This window comes from Melitaea cinxia, chromosome 1 (assembly GCF_905220565.1).
Source record: "Melitaea cinxia chromosome 1, ilMelCinx1.1, whole genome shotgun sequence".
Classification (NCBI taxonomy): Eukaryota; Metazoa; Arthropoda; class Insecta; order Lepidoptera; family Nymphalidae; genus Melitaea; species Melitaea cinxia.
Window position 1 is genome coordinate 19068110 of NC_059394.1, and position 17268 is coordinate 19085377.

At 32.8% G+C, this 17268-nt stretch overlaps 1 protein-coding gene across 1 annotated transcript in view; it reads right to left on the reverse strand.

Moving 5' to 3' along the window:
• LOC123654626 (probable G-protein coupled receptor 158) overlaps nucleotides 1-17268 on the reverse strand; it is an 84575-nt gene that overhangs the window by 10049 nt on the left and 57258 nt on the right. Inside the window, exons 5-7 of the mRNA XM_045590524.1 lie at nucleotides 7370-7513; nucleotides 5376-5576; nucleotides 4421-4599 (exon numbers count right to left, since the gene is read on the reverse strand). Of these exons, the coding sequence (XP_045446480.1) occupies nucleotides 4421-4599; nucleotides 5376-5576; nucleotides 7370-7513 (524 nt within the window). The remainder of the gene's footprint in view (nucleotides 1-4420; nucleotides 4600-5375; nucleotides 5577-7369; nucleotides 7514-17268) is intronic.

The following is a 17268-nucleotide window of genomic DNA, read 5'->3' on the forward strand; positions in this document are numbered from 1 at the left end:
GTACTTGTCGTGTACTCCTGTTTAAAATTAATTGAGGTCTGACGAAAAGTTTTTGAGTTGTAATTCAAATCGGTTTATTTTGTTTGAGAACGTAGTGAGACAATTATGTTATATCGCAACTCGCTATAGCCTAAAAGGGAAGAAACTTTATCCCTTAGCCTAAGTTTTATAGTATTTTTAATCGACTTCAAAAAAGGAGGATATTACTCAATTCGACCGTGTATATATATATATATATATATATATATATATATATATATTTGTTCGTAGATAACTCCCTAGTTTGATACCATGATAAGGAAACCAGGATCTGATGACGGGATCCTAGAGAAATCGAGGGAAACTCTCGAAAATCCGCATAGCTTTTTACTGGGTGTACCGATTTTGATGTTTTTTAATTTAATCGAAAGCCGATGTTTATCATGTGGTGACATTCAAAGTTCATCGAGATCTGATTACAAATTTTGGAGTAATCGTTGATAGTGCGCATTTACTTGACTATTTTTTCTGTTGTATTACTTGTCGATAGAATTGAAGTCGGTTTTTCTTCGTTTGCCTGCAAACACAATTATTTCTTATTCTCTTATTGAACATTGGAATACCATCAAATATTTCCATGTAATTTTCTATCTACATAATATATTCCTTTATGAAGACCGTAATATCTGATTCACGGTAAAATTGGTCTGATCCTTTTACAATCGTGCCTTTTTATTAGGAATATGGAATAAATCTTGAAGCCGCAGCTGTTTTAAGAGACCCAAGGTCTCGCCAGGAATCATGCAAATGTTCACTCAATGTTTCTTTCATTTTATCATATTTTCTCAGTGAAATGTATTGAAAAGTACTAGGACAAGATTTAAAAGAATTTGTATGTTTTAAAAACATAAATCCAATTTGCAAAACAAATAGTTTTTAGAAGTTAGTATGTTGAATAATAATATATTTATTTTTTTAACATTTTTTTTGCAATATTATAACTCAAAAAAAAAAGTACAAACAATCTTATCACAAACAGCGATCTCTTAGAGACAACCCAATAAAGAAAATGTTGATAGAATAAACAATCAACTATGAAAATTAATTATAGCATTTGAACTTCTCACAAAATTCATTTCGCGTATTAACAGACTTCAAACAGTGGTAACATCTGAGCTAGTAGTCAGAACAAGTAAGAAGTAAAACGATTAATATTCGTAGCTATATCTAATAGTATTAACGTGTGACATTGCTTCTAGGGTAGTTCCATTATCAACAATTGAGAAACAGTGTCAATTGTAGCTAACCGGATAGCTAACCGGATTAAATCTGAGATGGTGTACTAATCGTGATACGCAATCACTTAACATTTCCGTCAGTTTGACGCATGGGGCTTTAGGTTTCGTACTCGATCACTCATGACTTTGAAGTAATTCTCTTCATAATCCTTTATATGCTTGGAGTTTAAAGTTGTTATTAAATTCTTCATATAGTGTAGCAACAGTTCGTGTATTGATATTACCAAGAAAACTGATTTTATATGAAGACTAGCTGACTCGGCAAACGTTGTCTTGCCGCTAAACGCTATTTAAAAATAGGGGTTGGTGGTAGAAGGGTGAAGATTTAGGGTTGTATGTATTTTTCAATGGCAAATTATATTAAAATAAAGAATAAATAATTTATCTAAAACTCAAAAAAAATTGTTGTAGACTACCCTTAGCATTTAGGGGGATGAAAAAAATGTTGTTCGATTCTCAGACCTACCCAATATGCACACAAAACTTTATAAGAATCGGTCAAGCCGTATCGGAGGAGTTTAACTACAAATACCACGACACGAGAATTTTATATATTAGATATTAAATTATAAATAAATTTATTACACTGATGTAACGAACTCTATAAATAAAATACAATAACAATATTAAGTAACGTCTTCGTCACTAGGTGGCGCTGTCCAAAAAATAAATCACGCTATTGAATTTATTAGAGAAAATTAATATAGGTTGCCAGTTACTAATTTTATACATAGTTTATTCAAGAAATTTATATAAGATAGTTATTAGCATATATTTGCGAATAATAACGAGATTTCAAAAGAAAACATATTTAAACGATAGTAATGTGTGTATTCACAAGTTACTGCGACTGAATTTTATCGTATTGCATATTTTGTTCTCAAAAACTGACACACTGATTTGTAAAACTTGGAGAGTAGTTATGTAAAAATGTTAATCGTATTGTTACTATTAACATATCTTGATATTGTGAGCGTACGATGTCAAAATCCGGTATGCAGATAAATCAACCACGATTTCTGTCACACCGTTAAATTCTACTGATTTAAGTTAAGTTATTTTTGTATTTTTAACCGACTTCCAAAAAAGGAGGAGGTTCTCAATTCGACTGTATTTTTTTTAATGTATGTTACATCAGAACTTTTGACCGGGTAGACCGATTTCGACAAATTTTGTTTTAATCGAAAGGTGGTGTGTGCCAATTGGTCCCATTTAAATTTATTTGAGATCTAACAACTACTTTTCGAGCTATATCTAATAATGCGTTTTTACTTGACGCTTTTTTCGTCGACCTAAGTTGTATTATACCGCATAACTTTTTGCTGGATGTACCGATTTTGATAATTCTTTTTTTGTTGGAAAGGGGATAACTTTCGAAAATCCGTAATAACTTTTTACTGGGTGTACCGATTTTAATAATTTTTAATTTAATCGAAAGCTGATGTTTATCATATAGTCACGTATAAATTTTATCGAGATCTGATAACTACTTTTTGAGTAATCTTTGATAACGCGTAGTTACTTGACTATATTTTCGTCGATCTACGTTGTATTACTTGTCGATGTAATTGAAGTCGGTTTTTTTTCGTTTGCGAGCAAACACAATTATAAATAAAAACAAAATATAATATATAATAATTGTGTTTGCTAACAAACAAAAAAAATAATCGACTTATATTACATCGAAAAATCATAAGTAGACGAAAAACAACTAACAAACTCACTAGTCGTCACTACGATTTTCGGAGGTTTCCCTCGGTTTCTCTGGGATGCCATCATCAGATCCTGGTTTTCTTATAATGGTACCATCCTTGGAATATCTCATTTCCAACAAAAAAGATTTATCCAAATATTATTTCACGCTTTATAAACGATGAAGTTACCCGCGAACACACACACACATATATATATATATATATGTTACAGTCAGAACTCTTAACCAGTCAAAAGTACTATTGACTAGCGAAATCAGTCAAAAGTACTTTTGACTGGACAAGTTGGTCAAAAGTGGTTTTGACTGAAAATTATTGGTTAATAGTACTTTTGACTGCAAATTCGCGGTTAAAAATACTTTTGACTGACGCTCTCCGTCAAAAGTATTTTTAACTGCAAAAGCGTCAGTCAAAAGCACTATTAACTCGTTAGATGTGAATAAATTTAGTCAAATGATCCTGATAAACCATAATAAATTTATGCCCGCGATCTTCTCTTCTTTCATGTCAATCAGATCGACTTGGCAGCGGCTGTTCATTTCAGTGTGCAGGATCGTTTTCTAAACCTGACCCATCCTTTTCTTGCTTTTCTTCCTTTGGCATACTTCGCACATTGATAAATATATATTAATCATTTCTTTTGTAACATTGGCGTATTTTTTTTTTTTGCCGTTTCATTCTTAAGTCTACGCGACCACCATGCCCTATAGAAATATGAGCAGCATCAATAATGTCGTAGATTTCCTCAGCCGGCAAAAATGTTTGACAGGTTCTGTGTTTGTAACTAATTTTTTTATACCACAAACTTCAATGTGTTAAAGCGTTGTAGCCTACTGTACTGTAATGGTGTTTCCTTTTCATTAAATTTCGCGTCTTCCACATCCATTGCAAACTTTTTAAATTTTTCTTTTGTCATCACATTGAAATGACTATCTTTCATATCTTCCATCGCTAAAATTCTTTGCAAAAAGCCTTCTTTCTTTTCTTAGTCACTCATTTTTGTTCTAATATCAGCACGTTCTCCACTAATAATGAGTAATATAAAAGTTTATATGTGCGTTTGTCGTTATTTTTATGGACCACCTTAACTTTTTAAGATTTTTGACTGATACAACCAGTCAAAACCACTTTTGACGGAATCATTTAGTCAAAAGTACTTTTAACCAGCTCCATTGGGCAAAAGTACTTTTAACTGTTATTTTAGTCAAAAGTATTATTGACTAAAGCAAACGGTCAAAAGTACTTTTGACTGATTTTGCTAGTCAATAGTGCTTTTGACTGGTTAAGAGTTTTGACTGCAACATATATAAGAAATCTCCTGCTTTTCTGAAGTCGGTTAAAAATAGGACAATTTTTTAAAGATGATTAGTGAAAATTAGTTAGTAGAAAATTATTGAGTAGTTAATATTTATAGGCTAAACTAATATTTACCTCCACGTCTTCAGCATTAGCGCTCCGTACGTCAGACAGAACCCAACTTCGCGGAGCCAAACCCTTGCTGTGCATGTGAACACAGTTGGTCTTCCATACATAACCAGGGTTGTGGAGTAAATGAGGAGAGCTCCAAGAACTATAACCCTCAGGAGAGCTGGACTAGCAGCACGAACTACCTGTTAATGGAAAAATAAAGAAACGTCACTTCAAAACCAATATGGCGGACTTCTAATGACGGCGGGCTAATTTGTTACGCTTTCTTACAATATGGGTAGCAATGAAAGGACTTGTTGAGAATAACAGACTGAGAAACATGTCCAGCGATAACTAAAAAGTAAAAAAAAACTTAAAAAAACAAGCTTTTATTTAAATGTGCTAAAAAGAATGACGTAAACTTTTTTCTTAAAACTTTTACTATTGACATATAAACGTCATTACACAGTTTATACGATACTAGCTGTGCCCGCAACTTCGTGTTGTTGTTCAGTGCGCAGTTATAACAAAAGAAAAACTAAAATTAAAGTAGCCTAAGTAACTCTTTATTACATTAGCTATCTACCAGTGAAAGTCACGTCAAAATCGGTCCAGCCGTTTCAGAGATAAGCCGGCATAAACAGACAGACAGAAACTATAAAAATTATTATTTTGGTATAATTGGGTACCGTGTATACATACATATGAATTTAGTAAAAAGTGGTTATTTTAATACTACAAACAGACACTCCAATTTTATATTTGTATCGATAAAATTTTGTAGCAAGATAAAAATAATTTTAAAATAAATAAACAATAATAAATATAATTAAATAATAATAATAATTTAATTATAAAAAAAAATAGATTACTTAGAATAAGGCTAATAGATAGATAAGGCTAAAGCTTGTATATAATTTCTAAAATATAAATGTGGATTTTTTTAATTATTTCAAAGAATACTCTATTAGGTACTTACCCTTATATGTCCATATTTAATAGTGAAGTATACGATAAAAGGAAGACAGGATATGACGAAACAGGCCAACGCGAAAATGGTCGTCCTTACAACCCAGTTCAGGGCAGCGACGCATGGTGATCCGTCGATACAGGCCTCACAGCCTTCAGCACACGGTAGACATTCGAAGGCAGCCCCCAACGAATACAGACTGGGTTGATTCTATTTAAAAAACCAACAAAAAATAATAAGTAAACATCTTGAACTTAACGAGCCTAATTATTTTTTTTCCTTTGTTACACTTAAATAAATAAATATCTACAACATAGACACACGTTAGGTTCGATTCCCACCCCGAGTCTGGGTGTAATATAAATATTTGTTTATATATTTATGTTTTATAAGTATGATTATGGAAAAAATGTAGCTATACCAGTCGGCTGTTACCTATAATACAACCATAAGTTGCTTACTTTAGGAACAGACGACCGTGTGTGTAATGTGTAGATATTTATTATAATTATTTTTATTTATTGCCTATGTCAGGGTATCTCTTCCATATTCATACTTATAAAATTAAAACTTAACATTATCATAATTCAAACACAAGAGGAAAAAGAGTTTATTTGTGCCATTGAGACATATATTTTAGAAACGTTTGATATGGGCAAAAGTAATTAATAAAATTATAATTATATATTTATGAATACTTCTTATAAATAATATTCCAGTCTACTTATTAAACAGAATTTAAAAGATAACAAATCAATTTGAAAGCATTTATAAAGGCTAATTGAAAATAAATAATTTCTAAACAAAATTTCTGTTCACCGAATTTTCTTTAACCAACATAAACAAATAAATAATAAATTAAATTAATAGAAATAAAGTAAATAGTAAATAGAATATACATTTCGTAAATTAAGGGCCTATTTCTTTGCTTGCGTTAAAGCTATTTGATAGATGACGGTAACCGACAGATTATTATGTATTTTCTTTTACCATCGAATATCAATTGATTAATGTCAAATTTTTATGCGCAATAGTGAATGTACGTGTTATAGTTTATTATAGTGAAACAGGGTCCTGGCCTATTTTTAACAGCCTTCAAAAAGGAGGAGGGTTATATATTTTTTTGTGTGTTCGCGAATAACTTCGTCGTTTATGAACCGATTTTGCTGATTCTTTTTTTGTTGGAAAGGACATATTTCAAGGGTAGTAAGATCTGATGATGGCATCCCAGATATACCAAGGGGAATCTTCAAAAATCGTTGTAGTAACTGGTGCGTTTGTTAATTTTTTTCGTCTACATCGTTTTACTTGTCTATGTAATCGAAGTCGGTTTATTTTCGTTTGCTAGCAAACACAATTATACCACATGATTTTAAATTATACTAGTAACCAGTAGGTTAAACATTATCTAGACTCGATGAAACTGGCACTAAGTATAACAATAAACAAAGAAGTTAATTAAAACACGAGTAATATCAACACGGTTAATTTAGAAACATTTGCGAGGGCTTTAGAATTTTTAGTTTATAGCTTTCGATGCCATTAATTGCCCTAATAGAAGTATTTATAGCGTCAATTAGCTGAAGTTCCGCTGAAGATTTAGTGCCGTGTAAATAAAACGAGGAAGTGTTAACAAATGTTTAATGTGCGCCGTAAATTTGTTGGCTGAATAAGTGAAAATGTATTTAATGACATAAGAAATGACAGAATTTGATTATTCAACTTGGTCAACTTGGAAGTACTACAAATGTATGTGTATATTTATGTTTATAAAATGATTTTTTTGAAGTTTTTTGAAGTTCGTTGTGGTTCTGGTTACGTTTGAAAATATAGTAGTAAAATTTTCGTGTGTATTATTACAAGTCTCCCCACCGTGATTCGGAGAGTACGTAACAACTCAGTCATCATAATTTTTCAAACTAAACTTTCATGCGATCATGGTATGGTATAACGTTTCTTATATTTACTAGGAATGTAAAATAGGTATAAATAAGTAGACTTACTAATAAATTCTTCTCATACTCCTCTTCAATATCGCTACCGTTGTAAAATCTATTCTCAGCCGTCGTGTTGGGGAAGTAGAAACCACGTCGACAGACGCAGCGGTACGAACCTCTTCTGAAACCCAGTCCCGGTACCGGAACACACTGTAGATACATACATTTTCAGTAAACAAGATGATTAGCTCATATGCGGAGTTTTCTCAGCAATATTTGTTTTTTTTTTTAATGGACTTCAAAAAAGAAGTTGGTACTCAATTCGATGGTAATTTTTATGTGTGTTACCTCAAGATTTTTTACGTGGTAGACCAATTTAAATGATTACTTTTTTTAAATTGAAAGATGGTACTTGTCATGTGGTCCCATTTTAATTGAATTGTACTTCGTATTTATTTTTATTATAATTCGTATTTATTTGACTATTTTTTCGTCTACTTATTTTGTATTACTTGTCGATGTAATTGAAGTCGATTTTTTTTTCGTTTTGCGAGCAAATACAATTATGTATATACGACGATAGTGGCAACCCAGCTGGGTCAGCAGTTAATGAATGCAAATTGGATTGTTTGTTATGACAGAAATATTAAAATAAATAAATCGTTTTACTTTAAAAATACGGTAGTTCGTCCCGAAGATAGGCAACTTAATTCCTGTGTTTTAGATAACGGCCGACTTATACAACGTGTCCTTCCCTTCAGAGCCATGAGAAAAAATGAAGCAGTAGTAAGTACAGCTCATTACTACGTAACCTTAAAATTGAAAAAGAAGGCCGCGAAGACATGAGAAAATTGGATATAAACCGGGTCCAACAACTAACCGACAAATAACGGAGTCAACTGTAAAACTCAGATGACTTGGTCTTTGACATGATAATGATGTATACACGACGATAATTTAATAAATAATATTTGTGTAATAATTAATTTCATTATTTTTTACTGAATCACTAGAATCCCGCCCCGGCTTCGCACGGGTATTTAACAAAAATTTCGAATAAATTTTCGCCCTATTTTTTTTGAAAATATAATATAGCCCATGTTACCCGCAGATGGTGTAGCTTCCCAACAGTGAAAGAATTTTTCAAATCGGTTCAGTAGTTTCGGAGCTTATTCATTGCGAACAAACAAACAAATCTTTCCTCTTTATAATATTAGTATAGATGAGGGCAAGTAAGTTGCATATTTAGAATTTGATGGTAAGTCTTTAGATTAAGACCCGTCAAATTATCTAAGCTCAAAATTAGACCGTATATCGACATAATTTCGTTACAAAAAATAACCCTAACCTATCTAACTTCAAAATAATGGGTCTTAATCTAAAGACTAGCCGAATTTGATCACTGAACCCACAAACATAACGCCTAAAGCTGGATCACTACTAACCATGTCAATGGATCAGTAACACAAACGTTTTCGTTGATGGCCATTAAAATTTAAACATACATCGTTAAATTTACCTATTGTTTGAAAACAGTAACGTAATGTTACTGTTCCTACATTTCACTATATACAGTGATGGATCATTGCGAGGTTTTTAATCGATTCACGTATTTTTGTTTTTGACATTGTGTTACGAAAAAAAAAAAAATCCTAACCTATATAACTTCAAAATGACGGTTCTTAATCTAAAGCCATGACAAGTAGTTTTGATAGTCCTCTCTTGATGTTAACTTTACACTACTAAACACCGAAATTCTTCGTTGGATTCACCAATTTTGGCAGACAGAAAAACGAATGAAAAGCGGCGGTATACTTTTTTTCTTTTTAATTTCATTTTCAAAATGTCAACTTTTCATGGTATCAAAACAAGCCAGTTACAAACAATACAACCAAAAAGTTTTTATTGCAATTATTTACTAGAAAATACGAAAAGACTTATTCTCCGACCTATTATGTTTCAATATAGACCAACAAATACAACTTTATTGTAAACAAAATTACTTCGCAATTTAAGATATTACCATGGGTAATCAATCAAATAATTATAATTGAATCAGACAGACGTGGTCTTAAATGAGACGGAGAGTTCGCAGCGCAGCGCAAAACAAGGAGCTGAGATAAAATTAAAATTTATGAATTCGTTCGAAAGAAAATCAAAGTTAATGAAAATCATAGAAAATTAAAATGTTTTTTACTCACCATTTTCAAGGAGAAATTTCTAAAATATTTAAATACGTATTTGGTAATTAGTTTGTAATTTCTTAGACTCGTAAATCTTTCTCTTTCTTGATTTCTCGGTAGATTTGTAAAAAATATTTCAAATTAAGTATTTAGGTTAAATTAGCTTTTATGTCTTATCTATATATTAAATTAATTTAATTAAAAATTTCGTGTCACGATGTATGTGGGCGATAAACTTCGAAACTACTGAACCAATTTTATCAAATTTTCTAAGCATCTGTAATTTGGTCCAACTTGGGAAATAGGGTATTTCAATTAGACCCGGCAGGTGGCGCTGCTATCGGTATGTAACTCCGAAACCACTGAACTAATTTTTTATCTAATTTTGTAAGCATCTGTAATTTGGTCCAATTTGGGAGATAGGGTACTTTTATTTCATTTGGACCCGGTAGGTGGCGCTGCTATCGGTGTGTAAGCAATCAAATTTGTTAGCTGTTTTCCGGGCAGAACAACGTCTGCCGGGTCGGCTAGTTTAGTTTAAATGTCTACTTTGTAATTCATTGTTCGGATAACAGTTAGGTCAAGTCATTTGAAGTTTTGACAGTAACTTTTACCGGAGGGTTCGTTTACCGAGTTGACGTTAACGTAACTATGGCCTGAATGTAAAAAGCCGTCAATTTCAATTTCTCGTATCTGTCATTTAATTCGATTTGATCTCATTTTTTTTGCAGGAGTAGTTTTTACTGGGGGTTTATTTAGCTGGTTGTTCAGCAAAATAATGTTGCATTGGAACGGAACGAATTTTTTTTTAAATAATATCGGATGTTTCATTTTATTTGATTCTGTTACTTCTAAAAACTTTATCATTTACTGACAGGACGTTCTCTATATGTTAGGTGCATCTGCCAAATCTGTATAACGATGTATTTTGAGAAGTAAATAATAATAATAATTAGATAAATAATTTTAAACTAAAAATCCTTAAGTATATATATATATATACATAATATAATAATTAAAAAATATTATTAAAAGGAGTCCCTTTAGGCAAGGTTCCGAAGATACTGGTAGCGTTCCCTTTTGAATAGCTAGACTAATTCTTTGTCCGAAGTAGCTGCCAGCTCTTCGGTCTCCTGTGACGTCGAATAAATATATAAATTCTTTATTTTGTACCAAATACTTTTATAATTTCCTAAACCACCAAACTGCGTGGTAGTTTATCGGCTGAATTAGCGCTAGTAAATATATAATATATTATAAATGTAATATTGTTATATATAGAAAATAAATATGCATTTTCTTTGCTATTAATTATTATTTAACTTAACACAATGTGCAAGCTAATTTAACGAACTATTCAAAGTAATACCTTTTGCGAACTCGGTAAGTATTTCAGTCTTCTATTTATCATTTATAGTCAACTTATTTGTTTTTTCATTAAAATTAAACTCTTCATGTCTTACTATGTTATTAAATATTTTAGATACCAAATACTGATTAGTCCGTTTGTCATGATGATTATATACAAATATTTCAATTAATTTGCGTTTTTTTACTTTTTTGGTTTTACAACAATTGTGCACCTACACCTACACCTGCACCTACACCCGCACCTGCACCTACACCTACACCTGCACCTACACCTCATGCGATATTATTATGTGGTCAAAACTGAAAGAGCCTTCATTGTCATCAATGTTCTTTACGAATTTTGTTCGTTGCGGAAACTTTCGCCTTTACAACAATAAACTTAATAGTAGGTTTAGTAAATTTTAATTTAAATCATATTCATTGAAGTAAATGAAAGTGCTTCATAATTGAAAACCACTTAGAAGAGAATCTACTTAGTTTTACTGCGAACTTAATTGCTCGATAATTATTTTATTAAGTTCGCTTAGAGTTTATTAATATCGTGGAGGGGAAATAACTCGCAGATGTTCCGCGGTTCGTTAGTAAATTATTAAGTTTCGTTTAGAAAATCAACATCGTATTACGATTTGAGAGGCGTTGGAGGCTGTTGAGAGCATGTCAAGCGGTATTTGTTTCTTTTATGTGATAATTAATGTTTCTAGGAACGATGTTTCCGGGTAATTCCCTAAGTATCTAATATATAAAATTCTTGTGTCGCGGTGTTTGTAGTTAAAATCTTCCGAAACGGTTTGACCGATTCACATTAAATTTTGTGTGCATATTTGGTAGGTCTGATAATCGAACAACATATATTTTTCATCCCCAAATGTTAAGGGTAGTCCACAACTATTTTTTTTTTTATTTTTTGATAAATTATTTATTCTTTATTTTATTATGATTTGGCGTTGAAAAATACATACAACCCTAAATTTTCACCCTTCTACCACCAATACCTATTTTTAAATAGCGTTTAGCGGCAACACACCGTTTGCCGAGTCAGCTAGTAATTCCATAAAAATTCTTGAAGTTTGAGAATGCATTTTTCATTAATTAAAATATTCATTTTCCAATGTACTTTACTTGCATTCAGCCTGCAACATTTCACTGTTGGGCATAGGCCTCTTTTTTCATGTAGGAGAAGTATCGGACCATAATCCACCACGCTGCTCCACTGCGGGTTGGTGGATATCTTCCCAACTATGAGTAATGATCGCTATTAGGAATTTATGATAACAGGACCGACGGCTTAACGTGCTCTCCGAGGCATGGTGGGGAGACCCACTAGGACTGCACAAACACCCAGACCACGGCAAACATCTGTATAGTCAATACAAATGTATGTCATGTGCGGGAATCGAACCTGCAACCGCCAGCGCAACCGGCACAATCCATGGCTGTGACCGTTGCGCCAACGCGGCGTCATTCTATACATATCGTAACAAAATTCATTGAAAATGGTAAGTACTTTAAAAGTATAACAGAAATCTGATATCAAAGTTAACTAAGTTGTTTGAATCCCGTATAAAATAATGGTGGATTTTGGTTCAGTTAAACTGTTAGACTCGATACGTAATACGGATGAATAATGTTACTGCATTTTATACACATAGTATAAATATTATTAGAAGTGACATCAAATTTGATATATTTTATTCGATTATTTACTACTCAACTAAATAAACGTTTTTCCATCTAAAACTGTTAGGAACCAAATAAAATGTTGTTTGTTAAGTGCAATTTAAAATTAAATCTTTTCAATTTATGTAAGCATAGAAAATAATTCCATTAAGGTGATGGTCTGAATTGCTTAAACCGTTTAGGAAGAGTCCTCTACATACAAAGTTGCACAAAAGAAACAATATACATACGTTTTTTAATATTTACACAAAATAATCTGATATGTTGTGTATCACATAAAAATTCAAATTTTACAAAAAAGACCAATATTTATGTAATATATGTGTGTGTGTGTGTGTGTGTGTGCGTGTGTGTGTAATCTATAATATAAATAAATCATGCTCGATAACGTCAATTTATTAAAAATAGAATTTCATTGTTGCAATTATATATATCTTTTGATATTTTTTCTTTCAGACAGAAAAATATCTAATCGTTGTAGATTACTCACTTTAAAGCTTTTCACAGAGTCTAAATATTAGAATTGATGCAACTTCAATCGTGTACATAATCTAAGGTAGTCCACGCTTCATCGGGCCAAACCTCAACTGAGCGTGCTTTGACTCTGAAAATGTATATGACAATCTCGTTGGAACGTTGGTATTAGTTAACGGTTCCAACTTAAATTATAATCTGAGAAATATCAGATCCTTTGATTCGTTAATTTATACGTTAAATTTTGTAAGGTTTTAAATCTAATCATGATGGTTGAATTGTGTAAAGCACTAGTGGGTTTGTAAATTAAATAGCCAAGGCGATTATCACAATCTCTCTATATTTTTGAACAGCGTAACGAATAATAATGAATGCCTAAAATGATTGTCTACCATTTTTATACAATTTTACCGATGAGTCAAATCAGAGTTAATTATTGATTTATTTACAATATTAAATGAATTTAATACTCGTATAATATATAATTATAAATAAGAATATTAAATATTGATTTAAGAAATTATTACACGTATATACTAAGCTAAATCATAACAATTAATATGAACTACGTCATAACCGTTGGGCGACTATTGAACACTTGATAACAATTGTTATGAGAAGTTTGAAGTCACCTGCAACACCAGATACAACTCAAGCGCGACCCTACGCCTGACACTCCCCAGGAGCTCTGGCCACCTTATTCATCACAGGGACACAAGACTATTTGAGATCAGTGCTAATTAGCTTTTTTATATAACTAAGTCGGCAAACAACTACCCCAATTCCTCCCAGGAGTTCTGGTCACTTTACTCATCAACAGGAACACAACACTGCTTAAAAACAATATTATTTAGCTGTGATATTCTGGTCAAGCTACTACCCCAGTTGGGCTGTTTTAAATCAAGATTTCATCATCATCATCATTTCACCCTATCGCAGTCCACTGCTGGACATAGGCGTATATGTGTTTTGCCCATAGTTACCACGCTGGGCAGGCGGGTTGGTGACCGGATTCAAATTAAGATTCAATCAAGTTTTCAAATCAAGATTTGAGATAAACATATTTACAAACATAGCAAAATTGTATCAATCGTCATCGTAAACTATGTCTGAAAACATGCGTACGGCTTACGTGATAGTGAGCGACTATAGCAGAAGCATCGCAACCGTTTTACCGACTCTAGCCCTGACCCTTCGCCATTAACTCTGGCCACGTTACTCACCACAGGAATAAATAGCTCTGCTCTCTGTTATTTAGCTATGATCTGTTATAGATAGGATTTGTAACCCTTTTCGAGGATCCTAATAGATCTTCTGTAAGTTTAAGGTACTATCCCAGTCGGGCCGATCCAGATTTTATATAATATATAAATTATTATATATTCAACTGTAGCAAACGCACCTCCACAAAGAAAACGATAGGTGGCTTCTTACTACATTTGGGTCAGACCAGGAATCATCTGCCGATGGAATCGATGTTCAAAACGTTAATAGGCACGCAGCAACTAAATACAGTGCACCCCCGTACCTTAGAGAATCGATGATGACTTCCACTATCGTTAGGGCACATCGGCTGGTTGGATTCTGCACATCACCTCAAAAGTCTGGAGCAATTGCTAAGAGTTTATTGTATTTCACGATAACACATGCTCATAGAAGCCCGCGTGGCGGTCGTGTGCCGCTAGACTACGTGCGTTCACGGCGCGATCACGTGTGTCACATCTTAGTTGCTACTACCCTCAAGTTTAGTCAAAAATCTCAACTCGCGGGCAGTGAGCGCATAACAGCTTTACAAAGTTGCGTTTTGTTGCTGCATAAACCTCCTGACACAGAACATCGATTACAACGCTAAAACTACAAAAAAGTACGATGACGGAGCATTAACATTTAAAAATAACCCTGCATACTTTAAAAATTTATACCATAAACCAAATTTAAGCACCCGTATGAGGTTATGTAGTGGAACTTCAAAACAGATTGATGGATCCAATTTTTATGACGGCGTTGGCGAAAAATACGGAGCGACCGTATAAAATAAACGAATGCGGACGAACGGCCATTTATGAAATGGACGTCCCATCATTCGAGCAATGAGTGTAAAAGATTTTGTTGCAGGAAGCGAGATTTATGGCAGCGTTGAAAGTTCACATAAAAATTGTCACATAATGATTGTGAGTACTATGTTTTAGTGGTTTCATTGCTAATGCATGAGTTTGAAATAAAGAAGAAATAAAGAAATAAAGGAGGGGTATCGATAAGCTAAGAAAATCGGCCCCTATTTTGACAAAAACTGACTTCTGTTGTTTTCCAAAATTTTGTCTCTTTCTAAATACTAGAGGACCCATATTTAATGGTGCGTATAAATATGATTATATATAGTCCCATTTTCTAGGGAAACTTATACCGTAAAGTGAAGTCTAAACGTCGTTTTTCAAGAAAAATCGCTTTTTTGGGGCATTCTCGTGATCATTGTATACAGAGCGCATTTTTTTAGCACTTTTATTGTTGCGTCTACACGTTACCCGACAGCCAAGGCACAATATATAAAAAAACTGATTTGCTAAAAAAATGCGCTCATGGTGTAATAAAACTTTTTTGAATTATAGTACGTTAGGTCAAGTTTCCATACTCACATTATCAATGTTTATTTTATCTTAATTGCGTTCGCTGGGTAGGCGGTGTTTATAATAAAATACTTCTACAAGTACCCTCTCAACGGTTTAAGCCTGCTACACACTATTCGCAACGTTTTCGCGTTTCACGACTTTTACGTCTGTTTCGCGTTACATGGTTAAGGTGGCTACACACTATTCATTTTTTCGTAATTTTTTCGCGTTTCGTGAGTTTTCTTACTTTTTCGTGAATAGTGTGTAGGCCTTTTTCGTAATTTTTTCGCATTTCGTGATTCGCGTATCGTGTTTCGTAGTGTTTCGCCCCTTCAAGCGGCTTTTTCACGAAATCAAAGGGGACACAAAAGAACATTTAGATGCTGAGGGACTTTATACAATCTTTGTGCATCGGGAAAATGACAATATAATAAGAATTAAGATACAGTCGCGACATATCTCTTCTAAAGTATACAATCTATGGCTACAATCTATGGCTACAATATAATGCCACCACCATAGAAGCGTGGTATTGTCAGTGCAAAGTAGTTGGCTGTTGTGCTCACATAGCATCAGTTATATGGTATTTATCGTATGAAAGATACGAACGCCGAACACAACGAGTTGTGGACTTCAGCAGTTGTATACAAGATGCTGCTGCTGATACGCAGTGTGGATGGTCAGACGATTCAGAGTAGGCCTAGAATAGGATTTTTAATAAAAAATAATGTCATATAATGAATGTTGTTTCGTTCGTAGGTTATTATATCTGAAATAAAAATATTTTTATCTTATACTACTTTTATTCCACACATATATAGAGTGCTTCAATTAAAGTTAAATAACAGGACCTCCACGAAATAATCTATATATTTTTTTAATATGAGTCATACACTAACCAAAAAATATAAAAGAAATTTTTTTTAAAGGGGCCGATTTTCTTACCTTATCGATACCCCTCCTTTCTTATGTTTCACCTAAACCATTTTTTTTGAACTGTACTCCTTAAGAATCGATTTTCATAAAAGGCCCCCGAAATAAAAAAGATATGAGGAGTAAAATCTACTGAAGGAATGATCTCGTCACGTTTTTGAGCGCCATCTATTGCAAAACTATTGAGTTCCGATAGATACGACGACGTAGGCGTTACGACGTTATTCGATTCATTTATTTACCATTTGATATGATATTAATCTCTTTCTTAGTCTTTTTTGTGCCTATTTAGACAGTCGTGCGTCGGAGCTGACACACACACTTTTTTTCTTATAAACTTTCTTACACTTCTTTTTTTTATAATTGTAGTTTTTATTTAAATTAAGAGGGTGCGATATAGGCGTCATTTGTCTACTTGTGTATTGCTAAGGTATCTTCTAAATAATAGAACTGTTAGAATTTAAATTCTCACTCTATATACGTTTGAGTATATCAGTTTGGTTTTGTCAAGTAAACACGCATTATCAAAGATTACTTAAAAATGAGATAACATGAGAAGCATTAGCTTTTGATTAAAGTAAGAATCATTAAAATCAGTAAACCCAGTGAAAAGTTATGCTGTGTACTACAACGAAGGTCGACAAAAAAATAGTCAAGTAAATACGCATTATTAGATATATCTCGAAAAGTGACATGATACAAATCACTTTTTGATTTAAAA